The sequence below is a fragment of the Pan troglodytes genome, chromosome 20, assembly GCF_028858775.2.
Source record: "Pan troglodytes isolate AG18354 chromosome 20, NHGRI_mPanTro3-v2.0_pri, whole genome shotgun sequence".
Classification (NCBI taxonomy): domain Eukaryota; kingdom Metazoa; phylum Chordata; class Mammalia; order Primates; family Hominidae; genus Pan; species Pan troglodytes.
In genome coordinates this window covers 43,769,246-43,794,170 of record NC_072418.2, presented here as the reverse complement: position 1 = coordinate 43,794,170, position 24,925 = coordinate 43,769,246, and the positions used below count along the sequence as shown (strand labels likewise).

Sequence of the window (24,925 nt, the reverse complement as noted above, 5' to 3'; positions counted from 1 at the left end):
CACTGTGCCCAGCCACATATTAGATTATCTGAGAAAACATTTAAGCCATTGGGAGTTCCTAACTTGGAGCAGGAGCAGAAAGCTGAAAATAGAAGTGCCAGCGAGGGTCTGTGTACATCAGAGATGGAATTAGATGTGTAGCATTTGCCGTTATAAAAAATAAAATAAAAGTTGAGGGTAGGTGGAGGTTCCCTCAACAAGTCAATGTCTTGAAACAAGTGGGGGTGGATATTCCAGATTAAAAACAGATGAAAGAGACATTATTTGACAAATGGAGCATCTGAACCATGATTGCATATCAGTTTGGAAAAAACAGCCATGAAAGACTTTTTGGAGACAAATGGAAAATCTGAATATGGACTGCATGGCAGATGTTAAGGAATTGGTGTTAATTTTCTTACATGTGATTATGGTACTGTGATTGTGTAGGGGAATATCCTTATTCTTAGCAAAGCTTAAGTGCAACTACATGCAAGTGGGTCAGCAAAAAATAATAATAGTAAGTGTGTGGGTACACGCACAGATAAAGCAGACGAAGCAGAATGGTACCATGTTGAATCGAGGTGGAGGGTGTGCGGGTGTGCAGGTGTTCACGATATTCATGCAACTTTTCTGTTTGGATTTTTTTCTGTCTTTTTTTTTGGAGACAGGGTCTTGCTGTGTCACCCAGGCTGGAATGCAGTGGTACGATCATGGCTCACTGCAGCCTTGACTTCCCCAGGCTCAGGTGATCCTCCCACCTCAGCCTCCTGCATAGCTGGGATTATAGACACGTGCCACCACGCCCGGCTAATTTTTTGTATTTTGTAGAGAGAAGGTTTTGCCATGTTGCCCAGGCCGGTCTGGAACTCCTAGCCTCAAGTGATCCTCCCTGCTCAGCCTCCCAAAGTGCTGGGATTACAGGCATGAGCCACCACACCCAGCCTGGATATTTTTTTCAAAATAAAAAGTTGAGGGTAGGTGGAGGATTAGGGTTTGGGTATGACCAGCCTGAGTCTACACCCTACTCTGCCACTTCCATGCTATGTGACCCAGGGATAGGTGCTGCACCTCTTTGAGTCTCTTGCTTTCTCACCTTGAAAATTAAAGGATTGATAATTCTTACTTCCTGGTGTGATTGTGGGCATTCAGCCAGAGAATCCACAAAGACACTTAGGATTCTGCCTGGAACAGCTCAATAATGAGCTCAATAAATTTTTATTTTATTTTAAATTTTATTTTAAGAGAGAGAGTCTTGCTGTTACCCAGGCTGGAGTGCAGTGGTGCAATCATGGCTCACTGCAGCTTTGAACTTCTGGGCTCAAGAGATCCTCTTACCCTGGCCTCCTAAAGTGCTGGGATTACAGCTGTGAGCCACCACAACTGGCCTTCAAAATTAATAAAGGCTTAAGAATTGCTTTGTTGTGCTGTGCTTGCTTCGGCATCACATATAAATAAAAATTGGAATGAGACAGAGAAAATTAGCACGGCCTCTGTGCAAAGATGACACATAAATTCATAAAGTGTTCATATTAAAAAAAGAAAAATAAATGTTTTGCCAAAGCTGAAATGTAATTTGCATATAAACCCAGGTACACATACCTGTAAGTGTATGGCTTGGTGCGTTTTCACAAAGTACATTTGTCCGTACCCAGAGTAAGAAACCCTAGAATAGCTGCTCTCAAACTTCTTGGTCTCAGGATCCCTGCACACCCTTAAAACTGATGAATGGATGAATAAAATGTGATAGGCATACGATGGAATATTATCCAGCCATAAAAAGGAATGAAGGGCTGACACATGCTGCAATGTAGATGAATCTTGAAAACACTAAGTGAGGCCGGTTGCGGTGGCTCACGCCTGTAATCCCAGCACTTTGGCAGGCCGAGGCAGGTGGATCACCTGAGGTGAGGAGTTCAAGACCAGCCTGTCCAATATGGTGAAATCCTGATTCTACTAAAAATACAAAAAATTAGCTGGATGTGGTGGTGGGTGCCTGTAACCCCAGCTACTTGGGTGGGGGGTAAGGCAGGAGAATTGCTTGAACCGGGGAGGCGGAGGTTGCAGTGAACCAAGATCATGCCATTGTACTCCAGCCTTGGAGACAGAGCGAGACACTGTTTCAAAAAAAAAAAAAAAACACTAAGTGAAAGCAACCACACACTGAAAAACCACATATTGAATGATTCCATTAATATGAAATGTACAAAATAGGAAAATCTGTAGGGACATAAAGTAGATTAGTGGTTGTCAAGGCCTGGGGAGATTGGGGGAAATGAAGAGTGACTGCTAATGGGTATAGGGTTTCTTTTTTTTTTTCTTTTTTTGAGACAAGGTCTCACTCTGTCACCCAGGCTGGAGTGCAGTGGCGGGATCACGGCTCACTGTAACCTCTACCTCCTGGGTCCAAGTGATCTTCCTGCCTCAGCCTCCTGAGTAGCTGGGACTATAGGCATGCACCACCATGCCTGGCTAATTTTGTATTTTTTGTAGAAACAGGGTTTTACCAAATTGCCCAGGCTGGTCTCAAACTCATGAACTCAAGTGATCCCGCCCCGACGTCCCAAAGTGCTGGGATTACAGGCATGAGCCAGCACTCCCGGCCAGGTTTCTTTTTTGCGTGGTGTAACTGTCCTAAAATTGATTCTGGTGATGCTTGCACAACTCTGTGAATATACTAATAATCATTGAATTATATAACTTAAATGGTGAATTATAACAGTATGTGAATTATTTCTCAATAAAACTGTTAGAATGAGCCCCCAAAGAGCTTATTTATGTGGATTATAGTTATCAATGTCTACCATATTAGAAATTAAAACTGAGAAATTTTTAGGCCAGGTGCGGTGGCTTACGCCTGTAATCCCAACACTTTGGGAAGCTGGGGCGGGAGGATCCCTTGAGGTCAGGAATTTGAGACCAGTCTGAGTGACATAGCGAGGCCCCATTTTTACAGAAAGTAAAAATATTAGCCAAGCATAGTGGTGCATACCTGTAGTCCCAGCTACTCAGGAGGTTAAGGCAGGAGGATCACTTGGGCCCAGGAGGTTGCAGTGAGCCATGATTGTGCTGCTGCACTCCAGCCTGGGTGATAGAGTGAGACACTGTCTCAAAAACACAACAAAAATACAGAGATATTTTTAAAACACAGGAGTACACACGTACACATTCCATCAGCTGTCAGTCTGATGGTGTCCTCACATGTCCTGGAGCCTCTGGAGAACTCCAGTGAATGTTCTTAGACACATGAGAGCAGAAAGGGGAAAATAACATCTTAATGTTACGATAAAAATAGTTTGATCTCTCAGACCCCTCTGAATGGTCTCAGGGACCCTCAGGGGTCCCTGGCCCACATTTCGAGAATCGTTGCCCTTCTCATGTCCCCACCTGGTCACTCCCCTCACCAAGGGTGACCTCTGTCTTGGCTCCTGGACCCTGGATTTGTTTGGCCTTGTTTTGCTCTTTATATCAGTGTAACTGGGTGATGATTTCATGCACCTGGCTGCTTTCACTCAGCATTACATTTTTGAGACCCACCTGGGCTGTTGTGTGTTGTGGTAGCTCATCTATTCAATACTGTAGTAGTTACTCTTTGACTCTCCTGCAATTTGTTTTAACTTATGTTTATTTCTCTTTCTTTCTTTTCTTTTCTTTTTTTTTTTTTTTTCCGAGACAGGGTATTGCTTGGTTGCCCAGGCTGGAGTGCAATGGTGCGATCACAGTTCATTGCAGCCTCAACCTCCAGGGCTCAAGCAATCCTCCTGCCTCAGCCTCCTGAGTAGCTGGGACTACAGGCACATGCCACCATACACCCAGCTAATTAGAGACAGGGTCTTGCTTTGTTATCCAGGCTGGTCTGGAACTCCTTGACTCAAGCCATCCTCCTGCATTGACCTCCCAAAGTGTTGGGATTATAGGCGCGAGCCAACAAGCCTGGCCTCCATATTTCGTTTTAGCCATTCCTGTTGGTGTGCAGATGATATATTTTTTTTTTAATAGAGAAAGGATGTCACTGTTGCCCAGACTGGTCTCAGACTCCTGTGTTCATCCCGCCTGGGTCTCCCAAAGTGCTGGGATTACAGGCGTGGGCCACCGGGCCTGGCCACAGTGATGATATTTGTGGTTATAATTCTAATGGTTGTTCTCTCCCCAGGGGGTGGTTCTGGGCTGGACTCCAGCCCCTTCCTGTCGGAGGCCAATGCCGAGCGGATTGTGCAGACCTTATGTACAGTTCGAGGGGCCGCCCTCAAGGTTGGCCAGATGCTCAGCATCCAGGGTACAGCATGACCCTCGACTCCTGACCCCTGACCTCCCTTCCACCCCAGCCCTACCCACCAACAGGCCCCAACTTCAGATACTCACACGGGGTCCCTCCTCACCTCTTTGCTTACTTCCCCCCTCGTTCCACTGTCTCCCAAGACAACAGCTTCATCAGCCCTCAGCTGCAGCGCATCTTTGAGCGGGTCCGCCAGAGCGCCGACTTCATGCCCCGCTGGCAGATGCTGGTGAGTGCCCAGTGGGGGAGGGCGGTGAGGAAGGCAGGCTCCATCTCCTCTGACCTGCCTGACCTTCCTGGCTTCACTGCCCCTGCCTCTGAGCCTCACTTTCCCCATCTGTAAAATGGGGATCACCAGTGTACACACCTCCTAGCATTGCTGTGGTGATTAAAAGAGGGAACAGCAGCCTGACCTCTCTGTGCTTCAGTTCCCTTCCCTGGGAAATGACGATAGTGACAGCCACACCCACATCATAGGGTCACATAAATCAGTTTACACTGAGCACTGAGAACGGCCCCTGATTCACCGTGAGCAACATGCAGGTGTTAGCTGTGATTATTACTGTTTTTTTAATTAAAGGAGATCGTGTCTGTAATAGGTTGGCACGGCGCCTGGCACCAAGTAAGTGCCCAGGACATGAGCTGTTCTAATAACTGGGTAAGGCATGGAATCCAGGATTCCGCCACCCACCTGCTCTCCCATCCCTGCTCTGCTTATTCGCCATGCGGCCCCAGGCAGGTACTGCCTCTCTCTGGGCCACTCTGAATAGGACCTGGCCCGCAGGAAGCCCATTGTAAATTTTAGCTCTTCTTGATCACATTAACTGTGAGTTAATAATAACATATAAGAGCATAATAAAGGATGGTTGGCCACGTGTAATGGCTCATGCCTATAATCCCAGCACTTTGGGAGGCTGAGGCGGGAGGATCATTTGAGCTCAGGACTTCCAGACCACCCTGGGCAACATAGTGAGACCTTGTCTCTACTAAACATAATAACAGTAATAATTAGCTGGGCACAGTGGCACGTATCTGTAGTCCCAGCTATTCAGGAGGCAGGAGGATGGCTTGAGCTCGGGAGGTTGATGCTGCAGTGAGCCATGAGGGTGCCACTACACTCCAGCCTGGGCTACAGAACAAGACCCTGTCTCAAAAAAAAAAAAAAAAAAAGGATTGTTATGAGTCTTAACTATAAATAATAGCAATCCCCACAACAGCCCAGGGAGTCCAGGTTCAGGGGACACAGGCTAGGCTGAGCCTCACAGTCTGCCAGTGCCTGGCTAGTCACTTGCACAAGGGAGCTCTCTCTGAGCCTCAGTTTCCTCATCTGCAAAGGGGGTGGCAGCCAAGAGCTTAGCCCAGGGCCCTGCATGTGGTGAGTGCTGGGGTTATCAACACGTAAAGCACTCAGCCTGGGGAATGAACTCTGCCATAATGATGATGGCTGTGACCACTCCCTGCAGAGAGTTCTTGAAGAGGAGCTCGGCAGGGACTGGCAGGCCAAGGTGGCCTCCTTGGAGGAGGTGCCCTTTGCCGCTGCCTCAATTGGGCAGGTGCACCAGGGCCTGCTGAGGGACGGGACGGAGGTGGCCGTGAAGATCCAGGTGAGAGGGGAGGCTGGGCAGGGTAGGGGCGGGCTCCCTGCTAGCCCAGAGAAGTGACTCCCACCTTCTCTCCCTCCCTTCTCCCTTTACAGTACCCCGGCATAGCCCAGAGCATTCAGAGCGATGTCCAGAACCTGCTGGCGGTACTCAAGATGAGCGCGGCCCTGCCCGCGGGTGAGGCGCCCGCCCACTCCTCTGCTGACCTCCCAAAGGGGCTATGCCCAGAGAGAGAAAGCAGGAGGGGGAGCCCAGAGGAGAGCACGGGCAGGGTGTGCTGGCGTTGTGAGCGGGAGTGTCAGAGACAGAAAGGACACCAAGGCGGGGAGAGCCCAGGGAGCATGAGCAGGTGTGGGAAAAGCCTTACGGATTTTAACAGAGCCTTAGAGAGACGGGAGCCCAGGGCCAAGATACAGCAGCAGACTCTCAGAGGGTGTGCATGCAGGGAGCGGGATTGTAGGTGCGGCAGAGCAGAAAAGGACAGTCCTGGGGATGGCACGTGAGGTGGCGCCTAGAGAAAGGAGGGTGGGTTGTGTTTGTGTAAGAGACGGAGAGGGAGAGGGAAAGCCAGGCCCAGAAGTGAGATTCAGATGCAGTGAGCAACGTGAGAGTCAGTATGAAAAGGAGACAGAATAGGGGCGAGCGTGACTCTGAAAGAGCTGCCAGGGACTGGGGTGCAGGCACGCGCAAGAGACAGAGCCCAGAAAGGCTTCAGAAGACCCCGGGGAACCCTGCGGTGCTATGAAGGACGAGGGAAATGTGTAGACAGATGATACGATGCAGGTCAGAGGCCTGGAGCAGGAGCTGCAAGGGGCAGCGGGGGAGACAGGAGAGGGACAGATGCAGGTCAGAGGCGCGGAGCAGGAGCTGCGTGGGAGACAGGAGAGGGACAGATGTGGGTCACAGGCCTAGAGTAGGAGCTGCGAGGCACAGCGTGGGAGACAGGAGAGGGAGGGTTGGCAGGAGAAGGCATCCACCAGTGGGTGCTCGGGGCCCTTCCCTGGCTGACACACCTCCCCCGCAGGCCTGTTTGCCGAGCAGAGCCTGCAGGCCTTGCAGCAGGAGCTGGCTTGGGAGTGTGACTACCGTCGTGAGGCGGCTTGTGCCCAGAATTTCAGGTGAGCTGAGTGCCCTGAGCTTCCCTCCTTCCCTCCCTCCCAGGCTGGGTGGGAAGTAGCTGCCCCCTCAGCTTCTGGCAGCTGGAGCTGTGGGGTAGGGCAAACTCTCTCTTTCTTTCAATCATTGTTCATCTATCCTTCCACTCATCCATCACTTCGCTTACCCCCTTTGTCCTCTGTGAGCTTGGGCAGGTCACTTCCCAAGCGGCAGTCTTCTCCTGTGTCAGATGGGCCGCATATCCACTGTGGTCCGACACAGGCACTTAATTACACAATGACACACTCTTACCTCTGCTGGACTGACGGAGAGCAAGGAGCCCACAGCACTGGGAGGTAGAGAGAGTGGGCTCCACAGCATCCCTTCTGCACTGCGGGTTGTGGGAGAAGGTGGTAGAAGCATTTTGAGAACAGGTTGGCATCATCACATAAGCCCTTATATTCAAGAACTCTGCAAGCCAACGATTGCCCTCCCTGCTGAACACTCTAGGGACCCTTTTGCCAGTATCCACCATCGGACTATTCTAGAACGCTTGTCTGCAACAGCCCCAAACTGGAAACAACCCATATCCATCAAGTTTATCCAGCAGGGTGGACAAATAAGCAACGGTATATTCATCTGTGGAATATTACGTAGCAGTGAAAATGCATGAACTATGGCTACGTGGAACAATGTGGTTATATCTTGGAAGCATCCTGATGTGTAGCAATTAATGGCACCTCAGTGGGGTCCTCCACAGTGTGGCTCACACATTTATTGACAGCCTAAAACGTGCCAAGCTCTGTAGACAGAGAGTGAAAGCTCAGTAGAAGGCAGTGGTTAGAGGCACACACCCTAGACTCAGATGCAGGATGAAATCCTGGGTCAGCCCTTAACAGGTTGCGTGGCCTGCATCCATACAATCTGTACAGTGGCCTCCAGAGAGCATCCCCTCACTGTGGAGTGAGGATGAAAGGGGAGTGTGCCGATTAAATGCCCCACATGGCTCCGGTTCATGAGGAGCAGTTCAAACATCAGAGATTTTTATCAACAAGGACAAAAATACAAACCCCAAAGGAGGAGCTCAAGGAAGAGAGTGTGAAGTGGGGTGATGGGCCAGAGACCCCCCCGTCCCCCACAGGATTCCCGGGTGCCCTTAGGATAAAACCCCACACCACCCTCCTGTTCTCCCTCACTCTCCTCCAGCCATCCCACGGATCCTCAACCAGAGACCTTGCTCATATTCTCTGCCTCCCAAATCTTACATAGACATACTTCTTTTATTTTTTTGAGACAGGGTCTCGCTCTGTTTTCCAGGCTGGAATACAGTAGTGAGATCACAGCTCACTCCAGCCTCGACCTCCCAGGCTCAAGTGATTTTCCCACCTCAGCCTCCTGAGTAGCTGGGAACATAGGCGCAAGCCACCACGCCCAGCTAATTTTTGTAGTTTTTCATAAAGACGAGGTTTCACCATGTTGCCCAGGCTGGTCTTGAACTCCTGGGCTCAAGCGATTCTCCCACCTCAGTGTCTCAAACTGCTGGGATTACAGGTGTAAGCCACTGCACCCAGCCAACACACTTACCTCAATCTATAATCCGTCTGTTTGTGAGAGTGTGGTCTCGGGGTTGGGGGCCAGGTCCAGGGACTGGTTCATTCACTGCTCTGTCCCCAGCATCATTTAGCACAAGGATGGACACAGAAGATTCTTTCCTGCTATTTACCTGTGTTCAGAGTAGTGATTGCAAGGACTGACCCATGGGTATCACTATAGACTTCACAGATTTTGATACCAGTGACTACTTTTGGGATGAATGAATTAATAAATTAATGAAAAAGTAATGCAAAGGCTGAAATACACCTGAACTCATCCTTCTGGGGCAACCAGAAGTCATAGAAGGGTTTCGGGTAGGGAAGTGGTGACTGGGTTTCCAGCAGCACCCAGTTGAGAGGCAGGTGCAGAGTAGGCACCTTGGAGATACTTGTTAAATCTCAGTCCAGCCAGGTGTTGGTCATCACCCAGGGCAGACAGCAGCAAGAGATGGGCAGGAGGGAGGGCATGGCGCAGACTGTTCATGGAGGACTTCTGAGAGCACAAGGAGGAGGTCTCAAGCTGGGTCACAAGCCTGAAGCACGAAGTCCCCTTCCTCCCTTTCCTTCTGCCCCAGGCAGCTGCTGGCAAATGACCCCTTCTTCCGGGTCCCAGCCGTGGTTAAGGAGCTGTGCACGACACGGGTGCTGGGCATGGAGCTGGCTGGAGGGGTCCCCCTGGACCAGTGCCAGGGCCTGAGCCAGGACCTGCGGAACCAGGTATGCCATCTGGTGGCACAGTGGGAAGGGCATGGCCCCAGGGCAGGTGGGCCAGGCTCATGGTCCCTCTCCAGGCCAGCAGTGGCACCACAAGGGAGATCACACTGAGATGCCTGTTAATTCTTCTCCCCACCTCAGATTTGCTTCCAGCTCCTGACGCTGTGTCTGCGGGAGCTGTTTGAGTTCCGATTCATGCAGACTGACCCCAACTGGGCCAACTTCCTGTATGACTCCTCCAGCCACCAGGTTGGTTCCTAGTGATGTGTGTCTGGGTACATTTGCTGTTGTAACAAATATTCCTTGATATTTCGGTAGCTCAACAAAATAGCAGTTGATTACCCCCACAATAGGCAGGGGTGGCCCTTTTCCAAGTGGTGATTCAGGGACCCAGCTCCTTCCCTTTTGTGGTTTTGCCATCCTTGGGGCCTTGCAATGCTCTGCTTCCCAAGGAAAGGGTAAGAGAGGTTGAGGGTAGCCCCCTGCCTAACTGCTTTGGCCAGAAGTGGAAAAAGTAATGCCCAGGCTAAATACACTAAGCTCATCCTGGGGCAATGGACATAGCACTTCCGTTGCCATTCCATCAATGAGAGCTAGTGACATAGCCTGCCTAGGTGCAAGGCATGCTGGAAAATGGAGTCCCTGGCTAGGCAGTGGTTCCTGGTGGCAATGTGACAGCACAGAGGGGAAGTACAGCTTTTGGAAGGCAGTTAGCCATCACTACCACACTCGTCATCCATACAGAACACACCATCACCTGCCCCTGCCTCTTGACAGCAATAAAAAGACATCCCTGACCCTTGCCTTCTCAGAGTGCCCAGTCCAGTGGGGGGACCTGGTACTACACAGCGATGACCTAGAGTGGTTCGTACCAACCACAATGAGGAGCACAGGCCAGATGGGTCAGGACCGGGATGGGGGAGGCACAGGCAGAGGGGTGGGGGCTGGAGTTGGGGGAGGCACAAGAAGTTATGGGATCCCAGGGAAAGTGCCTGACTCACTGTGGGGTGAGCAGGGATTAAGGGAGGCTTCTTAAAGCAAGTGCCATTAAAGCTGGGACCACTGAGAGGCTGAGGTGGGAGGAATGCTTGAGCCCAGGAGGTCGAGGCTGCAGTGAACCAAGATCATGCCACTGCACTCCAACCTGGGTGACAGGGCGAGACTCTGTCTCACCAAGGAAAAAAAAAAAAAAAGCTGAGACCAGAGGCTGAGCATGGTGGCTCATGCCTGTAATTCCAGCACTTTGGGATGCTGAGGCAGGAGGATCCCTTGAGGCCAGGAATTTAAAACCAGCCTGGGCTCTATTTTAAAAAAAAAAGGCTGAGATGGGACAGGGGAAAAGGAGACAACCACCCAGAGAGCAGAGTGTTCCCAGCAGAGGGCAGGGGGTGTACAAAGACCTGTAGTGAAGGTTTGGACCTGCAGACTTGAGTGTTGGTGGATACATCATTACCTTTATCAGGGGTTGCCAACTGTTTTCCAAAGTGGTCTATCCCCATTTTGTCCCCAGAGGGGTCTTTCTCAAGCACAAATCTGGTCAAGATATCCCTCCTACAGCTTCACAGCCCCCTCAGAATCAAGTCTGAACCCTTTGCTGAGCATCCTGTGGCCCCACGGAGTCTCCAGCCCTAGTCCCTTGCCCCTTCTTTCTCCACAATGTGCATACACCCTGTGTCCCCTCCTAGGTTCATACCCCAGGGATATGTTTACCCAACTCCAAGTGATAGGAGTCCTGACATCAATGTATTGGTTTCCAACAGGACTTTTTTTTTTTTTTTTTTGAGACAGAGTTTTGCTCTTGTTGCCCAGGCTGGAGTGCAATGGCACGATCTCAGCTCACTGAAGCCTCTGCCTCTGGGGTTCAAGAAATTCTCCCACCTCAGCCTCCCAAGTAGCTGGGATTACAGGTGCCTGCCACCACGCCTGGCTAATTTTTTGTATCTTTAGTAGAGATGAGGTTTCACCATTTTGGCCAGGCTAGTCTTGAACTCCTGACCTCATGATCCACCAGCACTTTTTTTTTTTTTATGGAATAGATGATGTCAGTATGTCACAGATGGGAGGGATCCATATTATTTTGGGACACTTTTTTTTTTTTCCCCCCGAGATGAAGTCTCGCTCTTGTCACCCAGGCTGGAGTGCAATGGTGTGATCTCGGCTCACTGCACCCTCCGCCTCCCAGGTTCAAGCAATTCTCCTGCCTCAGCCTCCCAAGTAGCTGGGATTACAGGTGCCTGCCACCACGCCCAGCTAATTTTTGTATTTTTAGTAGAGATGGGGTTTCACCATGTTGGCCAGGCTGGTCTCGAACTCCTGACCTCAGGTGATCCGCCTGCCTTGGCCTCCCGAAGTGCTGGGATTACAGCCATGAGCCATTGCGCCTGGCCTTGGGACACTTTTGTTTGACGTTTATGTGTGCATTTGCATGAATGCCCAGTAGAAACTCTCTCTCTCTCTCTCTCTCTCTCTCTCTCTCTCTATATATATATATATATATAATTTTATTTATTTATTTGTTTAGAGATAGAGTTTTGCTCTTGTTGAGAATGGAGGCTGGAGTGCAGTGGCACAATCTTGACTCACTGCAACCTCCACCTCCTGGGTTCAAGTGATTCTCCTGCCTCAGCCTCCCAACTAGCTGGGACTACAGGCGTGCGCCACCACACCCAGCTAATTTTGTATTTTTAGTATAGGTGGGGTTTCACCATGTTGGCCAGGCTGATCTTGAACTCCTGACCTCAGGTGATCCACCCGCCTCAGCCTCCCAAAATGCTGGGATTACAGGTGTGAGCCATCACGCCCAGCCACCAGTAGAAACAATTTCTTACTGTGGGTTGTGGTCAGTTCAAACTCTACTGCCCTAGAAACATTCTTACAGGTGTTCATTGAGCACAAAAATTAGAAACAGGCCAGGTGAGATGACTCACTAATGTAATCTCTGCACTTTGGGAGGCTGAGGTAGGAGGATCACTGGAGCCCAGTAGTTCAAGACCAGTCTGGGCAACGTAGTGAAACCCTATCTCTACAAAAAATGTTTCAAACTTAGCCAGGTGTGGTGGGGTGCACCTGTGGTCCCAGCTACCCAGGAGGCTGAGGCGGGAGGATCACTTGAGCGTGGGAGTTTGAGGCTGTAGTAAGCCATGGTCGTGCCACTGCACTCCAGACTGGGCAACAGATCAAGACCCTGTCTCAAAAAAAAAAAAAATGTCAGAACAGAGTTTATAACTAATAAACATATTTAAAAAGAAGGAAAAAAAATCAGAAACAACCACAATATTCCTCAGCCAGATAAATGCACTGTGATAGATTCACACAGTGAAGTCCTTACACAGCAGTGTGAAATGAGTGACTGAGCTGGAGCGACACATGGCAACAGGGATAAATCGCAAAACCATGCTGGGCAAAAAGCACAAGTTGCAGGAGAACGATAGTAAATACCACTTCTGTGAAGTTTGAAAATATGCACACCATTACTCTAGATTGTTTACAGCTGTACACATACATAGACAATATAGAAATGCATAAATGAGAATTTCAGGAAATAATTTAATAATGATTGTAGGAAAGAGGTGACCCTGGGGACGTGGGGGAGGTGTGATCAGGGCGGGATACACAGGAGGCTCCACGTGGATGGGGAGTTTTTTTTTTTTTTTTTTTTGAGACGGAGTCTTACTCTGTTGCCCAGGCTGGAGTACAATAGCACAATCTCGGCCCACTGCAACCTCCACCTCCCAGGTTCAAGCCATTCTCCTTCCTCAGCCTCCCGAGTAGCTGGGATTACAGGCACGCACCACCGCACCTGGCTAATCTTTGTATTTTTAGTAGAGATGGGATTTCACCATGACGGCCAGGCTGGTCTCAAACTCCTGAACTCATGATCCACCCACCTTGGCCTCCCAAAGTGCTAGGGTTACAGGTGTGAGCCACCACGCGTGGCCGGATGGGGAGTATTTTATATTTTAGGCTGGGTGGCGGGATTTGTGAGTATTCATTTTACTTTTCTATATCTTTTATTATTCTCTGGATTTTTTTTCTGGGTCTAAAATTTGTTATTGCATAAACAATTAGAACTAAAAAAAAAAAAAAGCCTTCAGCTAGGGGGTCGGTTGGAAATGTGGAGATGAGGCCAGGAGCCCAGTGAGGCAGCCAGGCAGGGACTCTGGCAGGAGCGGGCAGGGTCGTGGCGAGGGAGACAGATCCTGGCTGCCCCAATAGACAGTGAGGGTGTGAATGGGATCCCAGCATTCCTTTCACCATTCCTTGCTTCCAGGTGACCCTGCTGGACTTTGGTGCAAGCCGGGAGTTTGGGACAGAGTTCACAGACCATTACATCGAGGTGAGTCTCCCCCAGACCCCAGGGCCTCTGAAAGGCTGAGGCTCAAGCCATATACTGAGGCAGAGGAGTAAGAAGGCGAAATGCAGTTTCTGGAATTAAGAAATAATAAATAATAGTAATACTCGTAGCAACTAGCACACACCAAGCACTTAATATGTCAGGCTCCATCTTTAGTGCTTACGTATAGGAACCGATATAAACCACACAGCAACACAATGCGAAAAGGGCCGTTTTTAGGCCCGTTTTAGGCCAGATGAAGTAACTGGGTCCTGGAGGGGTTAAGTCACCTGCCCAAGATCACAGCAGACTTGGGATTCAAATTCAGGTGGTCCAGGTCCAGAGCCCAAGCTTCCAACCACTGCCCAGCTCCCTCCTAAGAGAAAGGCCCACAGTGACCATCTTGTCACCTCTCCAGACCCCATGCTGTCCAGGGCCCTGGTGTCCAGCCCAGGTGTGTGTCCCTGGGGGCAACTCTGTCTACAGGAGGTGTTTCCTCACGTACTTGGCTCGTCTCTCCCACCCACTGGGGTCAGTTTGTCTTAGAGGCTGCAGAGAACACCATTTCATTCGTTGTTGAGATTGGACATTTGCCCTGGGTCCTCTAATCATGTAGCCATCAATCTAAACGTTTTCTTTTCCTTTTTTTTCTTTTCTTTTCTTTTTTTTTTAATTGAGACAGAGTCTTGCTCTGTCGCCCAGGCTGGAGTGCAGTGGCTCGATCTTGGCTCACCACAACCTCCATCTCCTGGGTTCAAGCGATTCTCCTGCCTCAGCTTCTCGAGTAGCTGGGATTACAGGCACGTGCCACCACGCCTGGCTAATTTTTGTATTTTTAGTAGAGATGGGGTTTCACCATGTTGCCCAGGCTGGTCTCGAACTCCTGACCTCAGGTGATCCTCCTGCCTTGGCCTCCCAAAGTGCTGGGATTACAGGCATGAGCCCTCCTGCCCAGCCAATCTAAACGTTTTCTGACCCCTCCTCTGTGCCCAGCTCTATTCTAGGCAAAGCTGGAGACACAGCAGTGGCCTGGGCCCAGCCTAGGCCCCTCCTCACAGAACTCATAGTCAGTGAGGCGACAGTGAGGACCTAGCATGGACAGGGCTGGGATGGGGGAAGCACAGGGGACTGTGAGCCCAGAGGAGGAGCCTGAGCCAGCCTGGGGAGCCAAGGAGGGCTTCCCGGAGGAGGGAGTGTCAGCATTGAGACCTGAGGGATGAGGGGGGCCAACTGGGAAAAGGCTCGGAGGGTATTTCAGATAGACAACATGTGCCAAGGCGAGGCAGTGATAAGGGACAGTCCCATTAGAGCAGCATTTCTCAGACTTGGATGTGCATTTGAAGCCTGGCGATCCTGTGCAAGTGCAGATTCTGGTCTGGAGGTGGGCGTAAGATGCTATGTTCTGACACGCACCCATGTGAGGCCAGGGCTACCCGTATGGGGACCACACTGGTAGTAGTAAGGCCCTAGAGGACCCAAAGGAAGCTCCCATTCTGAGTGGAAGGGCAGGTCGGGGGGCAGCACAGTGACGAGGCTGCAGCAAATCACTGCGGATTTTAGAGGCTGCGCTCTACAGCTCGTACTGTATCCAGGTGCCCTGCGGAGCCGTGGAAAAGATTTGAGCAGGGAAGGGATGCAGTCAGAATTTGAAAACTCCCTCTGAATAAGAAGTGGTCTCTAAGCCTGGGGGTGGGAGCTCAGGGCAGCTGTGGAGAGGGGCAGAGGGGTGGCTGGGAGATGCCCAGCTGGCAGTCCATGGGAGCAGACGGGCTAGAAGTTGGGGACAGAGGTGTCTAGGGATCTGGTCTGGGGACTGGTGGGGCCACCTCTGAGACAGGAACAGGAAGAGGAGGTGATAACCCCTTACACACAGGCCCCTTGGGGCCCTCTCTGCCAGCCACTGAGGCACAAAGCTGAGACCCTTCTTCTCCCCACTGACACCCTCCCCTCCCACCCAGACCTGCAGCCTTTGCCACTTTATAAAAGCCCTGGCTTCTGAGGACCACAGGCCTGACAGATGGCCAGACATGCTCGGGCAGGGGGAGCAGAGAGGGAATGGAATTAATCCCGAATCCCCCTCCTCACAAAAAAGGGCAACCCAGTAGTGAGTGGTGTGACCCAGGTTCCACTCCCTACTCCGGGTCTGCTTCCCCTTCTGTGAAATAGGGACCCCCGTGCCCACCTCTTAATAATGGTAGATTATAGTATTTACGGTGCTTCCTGCATGAGACACAGCGCCAGGCACGCCACAGGCATCACCTTCTTTATCCTCCCAACAGCCCCATGAGGCAGGCACTTTTGGCATCCCCACTTCACAGATGAGAAAGTGGAGGCCCAACAGGCCGGCAGGTGGCAGAGCTGGGACGGAACCCTAGCCAGCTGGCCCCAGCTGGGCATCTCTCCATGCCCACAACTCCTGCCCTGTGTGTGTGAGCTCATGGCTGGAGAGCTGCTCTGCTCCACACGCTCATTTGCTAAAGCAAGGTTCACCCAGGGCCTCCTGAGCACCAGACCCTGTGCCCCGTGCGACTAAACCCAACTGGGATCCTTGCTCTCACAGGGCTCAAAGACCAGTGTGGGAGACAGAGAGATGGCCCCTGGCAACTTTGGATGCAGTTCTGGGTCACGCTCATACCCGTCCAGTTGAGTGTTTGGACTCACCAGCAGCCCTGACACTTGTTTCTTGCACTGTTTCACTGTGGCAGTTCCCGGGCAGGCCCCACATTGCCGGCTAGGTGGGCAGGATCCCTAACCACCTCCACTCCCAGGCTCTGGAACAGTCTTTAAGGGAGTCACAGACAGGCAAAGTTGGGAGCAGGAAGCTTCCAGGTGAGGGAGGGCCCAGGCAGATGAGAATGGAGGTGGGTACACGGGAGGCCCAGGCTTCCAGCTCCTCTTCTCCAGAGCCCCCTTGAGCCCCGGCCTTTGTCCCTCTAACTCCCACCCGTCTCCCCAGGTGGTGAAGGCTGCAGCTGATGGAGACAGAGACTGTGTCCTGCAGAAGTCCAGGGACCTCAAATTCCTCACAGGCTTTGAAACCAAGGTGGGGAGACACTGGGGGAGAAAGGGGCTGGTGTCTGTTGGTGGGGTGCAGTGGGGGGCTGCTTATCTCCACTGAGGAACTCGAGTAGGTGATGGGGCATGTCGATACCCGGGGACTGGGGGACTCTAGGAGGGGCTTGTCTCCACTAGGGAGAATGGAGGCTGTGTGTCTATACCTGGGGAGTGGGGGACTCTAGGAGGGATGCTTATCCATGCTGGGGGCTTTGGGGAGGAGTGGGGGGAGGTGGCTGCCTGACTTCTCAGGAACCCTGGGAACATGGGCACCGTGGATCTGTTCAGGAGGGGCGAAGGCCGCTTCTCTGTTGTAGAGAGAGTAGAGGGCTACTTGTCTGTTGGAGGCTCTGCAGGGAAGTGAGGGGTGCTTACTCGGGGAATAGGCAGCTGCTTGTCTAGTCCAGGCTCTGGAAGGAGCGGAAGCTGCTCACTCTTGAGGGAGTCGGGGCTTGTGTTGATGGTGGAGACTGGAGGGAGTGGAGGCTACACGTTGTTTCTGGGTTATGCAGAGGGCTCTATGTCCACACTGGCTGCCTTTGCTCTCCCCCCACCCCCACTCCCAGGCATTCTCCGACGCCCACGTGGAGGCAGTGATGATCCTGGGGGAGCCTTTCGCCACCCAGGGCCCTTATGACTTTGGGTCGGGGGAAACGGCCCGCCGCATACAGGACCTCATCCCGGTGCTGCTGCGGCACCGGCTGTGTCCCCCACCCGAGGAGACCTATGCCCTGCACCGCAAGCTGGCAGGGGCTTTCCTGGCCTGTGCCCACCTCCGAGCCCACATCGCCTGCAGGGACCTCTTCCAGGACACCTACCACCGCTACTGGGCCAGTCGCCAGCCAGACGCAGCCACTGCCGGCAGCCTCCCCACCAAAGGGGACTCCTGGGTGGATCCCTCATGACAGCCTCCATGGGGGATTCAGTCCCCAGAGCAGGCCATACCCTGCTGCAGTGCCTCTTATCCCTTCCCCGTCTGCCCTGGGTCAGAGGAGCCCCCTTGGGCTTCCCAGTCTTGCCTGGCTCTCCTCCTTGGCCCAGGAGCTCAGGATCCCTGGGGCTGGGGAACTCCCAACTTCGTGCCCTAGATCCTGCACCTCCCCACTCGAAAGTGGGTATCCGAAAACTAAGCCAGGGAAGCGGTTAACTTATCTTTGCCAACATTTGAGGGAGCCTTGGGCCGCTGCATGTCGTTATGCAGATCAGACTCATCAGGGGGAGCCCTCACCTCTGCCTCAAGCCTCCCGTGGAAGGCGAGATGGTCCTGGAGGCAGTCCTCACCTCTGCCTCCCTTGCTCCTCCAACAGCTGCCTTCTCCCGGGTTCCAGCCTCTCAGTGTGTTGGAGAGGTAGGGGTGCGGGGTGGGGGGGAGCTGAATCTTCAATCGGAATAAAAGCAGCCCTCCCCTTCCCCCAGCTCTTTTCTTTGCGCTAGGGTTGGGGGGAGAGGGGGAGGAGCTCGCCAGCGGCCTCCAGGTGCAGATGGCCAGCCCCCCTGCACCCCCTTGTCTGAAAGCCTCAGCCCTGCCTGTGCCATCTGTTGCCGGGAACCTCCTTCTCGCCTTCCCCACCCCCCCACGTGCTGACCACCTGCTCTAAGGGCTGTGGCAGCTGAGGCCTCCCCCCCACACAGTGCCTCTTGGCTGCGGGCTCCCTCCCCTCACTCCTGGCAACCTCGCCTTTACTAATGGGCTCTAATGTCCCTGCCAGCTGCTTTGCCAAACCCACAGGATTGGCGTAGGGGGCGGCGGGGGCGCCGTAGCGGCCAGAACCGCGCCCTGGTCCCACCCCGGCGCCCCCGTTCCCAAAGCCGAACCGATCGCGCATCAGGACGCCTTGGTCTGTTCACACCCCCTCCCCTTCCTTGCAAAAAGCGCCTCGTCACCGCTCCTGCCCGCCCCCGCCGGGCTGGGGAACCATGGGGTTAGCGGGAAGATTTGGGGGTGTGGGGCGGCAAGGCGCCTCTAGAAGCAACTCTTTCGGACGCGGAGCTGGAGGGGATCTGAGGTCAGGTGTCACGGAGGGAAAGGGAGCCCAGGCCCGGACGGACCGGGGGAAAGGACTCGGCGATGTTCATAGGCATGCTCAGCTCGGGACTGGCCAATGGGCGTGGCGGGGCGGTGGCCGCGCCGGGGAAGGCGGGATGGTGTCTGCGTGTGGGCGGGGTCTTCAGGCCAAGGGGCGGGACGGGGCCCGGCGAGGCGCCGGGGCGGGGCGGGGCCTTTCTGCATATACGGCAGGCGGCGGGCCAATGGGCGGGGCCGGGGCGGGGAGCCGAGGCCGAGGGACGCTCCCCCGCCCCCGGAACGGAATCCTCCCGGGAGCCGAGGAGGCTCGCGCGCGTGCATCCCGCACCATCCCCCGGCCCCGGGCCCTGGCCGGCGTCAGACCGAGCTGCCGCCGCCACCACCGCAGCAGCAGCAGTCGGGGAGCCAGGCCCAGCCAGGGCCGCGGGAGGCGGGGGCGCCCGGGCCCTGGATGTCCCGCAGCGCGGCGGCCAGCGTGAGAAGGGCGGGAGAGGGGGGCTCGGGTCGGGGGCGGCGCCGCTGCTGATGTGGCGGAGGGTGGGAGGCGGCCGCGGCGCCCGGATGGAGAGAGGGTGCCAAGGCTGGAGAGGGTGGTCCTGGGTGGGGGTCCAGGAACAGGCCCAACAAGCCAAAGCCCAGGAGACCGGGGTCTTGGGCACAGACCCCTGGGCCATCTCTTGCCAAGGCCCTGGAAATAGGGATCCTGGACACAGACCCCCCACAAAACCAAGGACAGGGGTACAGAGATTCTAGGTACAACTCCTAGAACTAGATGGGGATGGAGATGGGGTCGGGGACACAGCCCCCGTATCAAACCAAGGCCTCCAGGAGGCGATTCCAGACACAATCCCTACCTCTCCCTGCCTAAGGGGGTCTCAGCACAACAACTCCCTAGGTACGGTCTCGAGGATGGGGTCACTGGGTACAGCGTTCCCACCACGCCAAGGCTTGGGAGGACTCCAAGCACAGCCTGCCCCCAGGTCTCAGAGGCACCCTGGGCACAGCATCCCCCCAATCCTTGGGCGGTGTCCCAGGCACAGCCACTTCTCAAAACAAGGTCCCTGTGCCTGGGACTCCACCCCACCCCAGCCTGAATAAAATAAGGACAATTTCAGGCAACCCCCAATCCCTCCACCCCCTGGCTTGGTCATGGGTCCCAGGGCACAGGATCCCTAGGCCACCCCCTTTGTCCCCAGGGCTGCCCAGCTGTCCAAGAGTGGCCCCACCCGCAGACAATGCACCGCTTCCCCCTCCTGGCCCTGGCCCTCAGGCTCCAGGATACAGGCTGGGCTGGGGGCGGCTCCCCAGGGACCGGGTGCAGCCCTGTCTTGTCTGCAGCGTCTGCGGTGACGGTGACGGCGGCTTTGTGTGTGGTACCTGGGGGGAAGGAGGGAAGCAAGCGATGGGGAGGTGGCTAGGAGTGTGCCCTGTGTTTGTGTGACTGTGGCTGTGTATGTGTGTGTGTGTGTGTGCACGCGTACGCTGCAGCTGGTGACTGAGGAATCCTGTGTCGTGTGTGTGTGCTTGTGGTGGTGTCTATGATTGTGTCTGTGACCCTAGTATTTGTGTGACTGTGTATGTGTGTGTGACAGCTGCTCACTGTGCAGAATCCTGTACTTTTTAGTCTGTCTGTGTTTGGAGGTGTGCATGGTTGTGACTGGTTGTCTGTGATTGTGTCTTTTGTGACCCTGTGTTTGTATGCCTCGGTAACTATAACTGGGTATGTGACAGTATGTGTTGAGTCTGGGGGTGGGCATGCGTGTGACTGACAGGACGTGGGTGGAGTTGTGACTGTGTGTGAGTGGAGTTGTCTATGGCTCCATGTGCATGTGTGACCCTCCCAGTGACTGACAATGTTTATAGTTGTGTCTCTACCTGATTTTATATACGTGAGTGACACGCACCTGTCTGTGCAACTCTGCCTGTGTGACTGCCATTGTGTCTGAAGTCACATTGTGTCTGTGTGACTGGGGTTGTGTGACAGTATTGTGTATGACAGTGGTTGCGTATGCAGAACCATGTCTGAGTGTGTGACTGAGGTTGTATTAATATAAATGGCTGTATCTAGCAGTGTGTGTGATAACGAGTGATTGTGTGTATTTCTAGCCTTGCATGTGTGATTTGGGTTATGTATTTGACTTGGTGTCTGAAACCCTGGCTATTTAGAGGGATTATTTGTGTGTGACTAAAGCTGTGGATGTGTCTCCGTGCTGGTGCCAGGAAATTATGTTTGTAGGGGTGTGTATATGATTATGGCTTCCATATTATTGTGTGTGACCTGCATGTCTGACCCTGGGTGACTATAGATGTCTGTGTCTATGTCATCATCTGTGAGAGTGTGGGGTCTGTAGCTGTGTGCCTGTTTTTGTCTCTGTGTATATGTGCTGGACTACCTGTGTTTGAATGTGTGATTTGGTGATGAGATTGGCCCCTGACTGTGCACATGGCTCCATCAGGACCTGTGTCTTCTGTGTAAACCCAGCTATAAATGCCACATCCTGGTCACTGCATTTCTGTGCATACACTGGACTGTGTACTTGTGACATGGGAAACTAAAACTGTGTGCTTATGTCTCTATGTGTGAGATATGTGTGTAGGTGGGGCTTGTGACTTTGTGCACCTGTCCACACGGGGCTGTGATTCTATATGGCCACATACTTGTCTGTGTGACTTGTGTGCCTGCATGAAGAAAGGCTATATGTTTCGCTGCATTGGAGTGACATGGTACAGCTGTGTATGGACACTGGGTGATGGGATTATGACCATGATAGGTGGCTGGGTCACATGGACATTGATGCTGTGGCCATGCCTATAGGACCACCATGGCTGTGTCTTGAGGGAGGCCATCCTTGGGGACAGTTGTTTGTGGGTGGTTGCATGCTGTGGCCATCAGTACCTCTGTGTGTGGTTGTGTATAGAGGACTGTCCCTATGAGTGTGGCTGTCACAGTAGACTGTGTGACTGATGCTGTGACCAGATTTGAGCACCTATGACTGGGTACGTGTGACCACGTGACAGTGTGTGGCCAAAAACAGTGTGTTGGTGTGACTGGTCTAGTTGAGGCTGCATGTCCACATGCAGCTGTTCCTGCATGTGGTCTCCGTGGGACCAAATGTGTGTCTGTCCGTGTGCATCTGTGACCAGATGTCAGTGTGCAGCAGTGGAGATACGTGTAACAAGTGTGTATAGCTGCGATTGTGTCGTGTGGGACTGGGTCAGCAAATGGGTGAACTCTGGGTGTGATTCTATCTGGGTGGGCCTGTGACGTCAGTATCTTGGGCGGGTGCCTGAGGAAACATAGCTGTCACTGGGTGTGGCCACGCATGTGCGGCTCTAGTGGGTTGTCTGGGCCCCGTTCTTTGTATGTGGCTGAGAATGTGGAAGTGACCAAATTTCAGTGGGTGGTGTGACCAGGTGTCTGTGGTGGGAACTGAGTGGGCCAGGACATGCTGCATGTATGTGGACAAATGTCTGTAGTAGAGACTGTGTGTGTCCAAACATGAATATGCGGCCAGATGTTTACAGTGGCAGCTTTCTGGGTTTGGGACTGTTTCTGTGTATCTGTGATCTGAGGTGTGTAGCTGTGATTGCGTCTATGTGTAACCAAGTGTGTAAAGCTGTGGCCAGATGCTAGGGACACCTGTAGATATGAGTTGGCTGCATATGTGTGTAGCCCTGCACATGCATCTGGAGGGCAAGGCCACTCTCACAGCATCCCCTTGGGCAGTGAGGCTCTCCTGAGGCCAGCACATCCCCAACATATGCCCCCCAAACATACCTACTCCTTCCTGGGCCCTTGGAACCAGGTGGCTGATCTCCCTGGTAACAGTTGCTAGGACAACTAGGACTCTCATCAGGGATCCCAAGATGGAGGGGGCTGGCTGAAGTCCAAAGTGGGGGTGAAGTATCAGACTGAGCCCCAACCCAGACAAACTTCTCACCTTCTCCTCCCCTACTCGGGCAGGGCGGACCCCGGAGGCCTGAGCGGCACCTGCCCCCAGCCCCCTGTGGGGCCCCGGGGCCCCCAGAAACCTGCAGGACGGAGCCAGGTGAGCGACCAGCCTGGGACAGGGCAGGGCTAAATGGGTATGTGGTCTTGCCTAACACGACCAGAGGAGCTGTCCCTGCGGTCACACAGGCTTAATCACACTCATGAGTGGACACCCTCAGGCATCTTCCTCAGCGACTGTCAGAGCCCCACTCATGCACAGACCCACACCCTGACACCCTTACAGCCTCAAGTGCAGGGTCACACTCAAACACTCACATCTGTAGATATACGGTTAGAGACACACACACACACACACACACAGATCTCTTTTCTTTCAGATCACACACACTTGCTAATGCAGTGACACACTTGAACACATGCTGAAGTAGATGTTCATCACACTAATGTACACACAAACATATACACACACACACACACACACACACATTCCTAGACAACACCCAGATTCACAGGTGACCACAGACGCTCGCTGGATACAGACTCTGAGATACACACTCTCAAGAGACACACTCTTGGCCGGGCGTGGTGGCTCAATGCCTATAATCCCAGCACTTTGGGAGGCTGAGGCAGGCGGATCCCCTGAGGTCAGGAGGTCAGGAGTTCGAGACCAGCCTGACCAACATGGAGAAACTCTGTCTGTACTAAAAATACAAAATTAGCCAGGGGTGGTGGCGCATGCCTGTAATCCCAGCTACTTGGGAGGCTGAGGCAGGAGAATCGTTTGAACCTGGGAGGCAGAGGTTGCTGTGAGCCGAGATCATGCCATTGCACTCCAGCCTCCATTCACAACAAGAGCAAAATTTCGTCTCAAAAAAAAAAAAAAGAGACACACTCTTGCACAGTCTGACAACACACACAGACCCACATTTCTACAGACGACAGCCACACTTTCACAGACAGCACCCGCGGGCCCAGGCTGTCACAGGGAGCTACGGTTGTGTACAAACATGCACACAGTCTCACAAAGAACACCCAGCACTCTCTCAGGCAACAGTCACACCCTTACAAATAACCCTCATGAACACACACTCAAAGACAACCTCATGTTCTCACACACCCTAACGGATGCACCACTGCACACAGATACACCCTCTGTGCAATACCCACACACCCACACTCTAAGGCAACAGCCACAGTCACACAGGCTCACCGCCAACAGCTGCACTCTTGGACACAGACAGTCTTGTAGGTCCCTCAGATGCACTCTCCGAGGCAATGTCATCACAGACAATAGCCACACCTTCACACAGAGACATAGCTACATGGATAACAGCCATGGACACACCCTTTGAAAGATGACAGCCTCATCTCAAACACAGACACACCCTCACAGGCAACAGGCACTGAGCCACAAGTTCTCATAGACAACAACGGCACTCTCGGATATAGACAGCAGACACACACTCACAACCACTCTCAGACATCGATGCCCTTCAGCAACAACCTTCAGGGCCTCAGACTCACAGACAACAACCACACTTTTGGATGCATGCCTCACGGACAGCATTCACAGATGCACACTATCCTACACCATTCTCAGACATGCATTCTTCCAGACAGCCTTCAGAAACACACTCACAGACATTACTTGCATGCTCAGATATAGAGCCCCTCATAGACAGCGTTCCAGAACATACCATTGCACACTTGCTTACACACACACCCACACACATCCCCCTCTGCTGTTGGTGCTCCCAGTCCTGGGACTGTCAGGATGGCTGATCAGTGAAGACGGTCCTAGTGGCTGGCCACCTCCACACCCACTCCACACACCCACAGCCCTGCCTCTGATAGTCATCAGTGCAAGGCCCCAGAAGCCTTGCCTGGGGACTAGACACAGTTGTCACAGAATGGCTGTGTCTCAGAGTTCCAGAGACAAGCCACCATCCCCCATACCCCATGCACCTGACTCCTGCACCCCTGACCCATGCAATTCCCAACTCCTCTGCTGCCCTCTGATCACCCCACTGCCTGACTCTCATACCCCTAAAACCCCTGACCGTGTGGCCCCTGACTTCTATGCCCTCTAGCCCCCATGCCCTCCTACGTCTGATTTCCCACCCTTTGTGTCCTCACGGCCCTGGGAATGAGGAAGCATCCACCACACGGACAAGAAGCCCTCCAATGCCCTGAAACCTGTGCCCCATACCCCCTACCCCAGACCTCCAGCCCCTTAGCCCCATGGTTCTGAATCCCCAGTGCCCAACTTTCGCACTCCCCTGGCTCTGTTGGCTCCTTTCCTC

General features: G+C 53.2%; 2 protein-coding genes and 1 non-coding gene across 18 annotated transcripts in view; all 3 read left to right on the top strand.

Annotated features, from left to right (window-relative positions):
* COQ8B (coenzyme Q8B) overlaps positions 1-18,054 on the top strand; it is a 25,915-nt gene extending 7,861 nt beyond the window's left edge. For 11 of the 12 annotated variants that reach the window (XM_016936016.4, XM_016936020.4, XM_016936021.4 and 8 more), the window contains 10 exons: positions 4,133-4,255; positions 4,399-4,484; positions 5,719-5,859; positions 5,952-6,033; positions 6,881-6,974; positions 9,119-9,260; positions 9,399-9,506; positions 13,528-13,593; positions 16,547-16,633; positions 17,211-18,054. In XM_016936016.4, coding sequence (XP_016791505.2) covers positions 4,133-4,255; positions 4,399-4,484; positions 5,719-5,859; positions 5,952-6,033; positions 6,881-6,974; positions 9,119-9,260; positions 9,399-9,506; positions 13,528-13,593; positions 16,547-16,633; positions 17,211-17,549 — 1,268 coding nt within the window. In that variant the 3' untranslated portion in view covers positions 17,550-18,054. The remainder of the gene's footprint in view (positions 1-4,132; positions 4,256-4,398; positions 4,485-5,718; positions 5,860-5,951; positions 6,034-6,880; positions 6,975-9,118; positions 9,261-9,398; positions 9,507-13,527; positions 13,594-16,546; positions 16,634-17,210) is intronic. The other variant, XM_054674146.2, reaches the window with a different exon arrangement.
* On the top strand, positions 1,409-1,517 carry LOC112206475 (U6 spliceosomal RNA). The gene has a single exon (XR_002940839.1). It is a non-coding gene; the product is annotated as a U6 spliceosomal RNA (small nuclear RNA).
* The window catches only part of NUMBL (NUMB like endocytic adaptor protein), a 25,018-nt gene continuing 17,932 nt past the window's right edge, over positions 17,840-24,925 (top strand). Inside the window, exons 1-2 of one of the 5 annotated variants that reach the window (XM_054674145.1) lie at positions 17,840-17,992; positions 22,635-22,719. In XM_054674145.1, coding sequence (XP_054530120.1) covers positions 17,840-17,992; positions 22,635-22,719 — 238 coding nt within the window. Of the gene's footprint in view, positions 17,993-18,912; positions 19,146-22,634; positions 22,720-24,925 lie in introns of those variants that run through there. The other 4 variants (XM_054674143.1, XM_016936028.3, XM_054674144.1 and 1 more) reach the window with 4 other exon arrangements.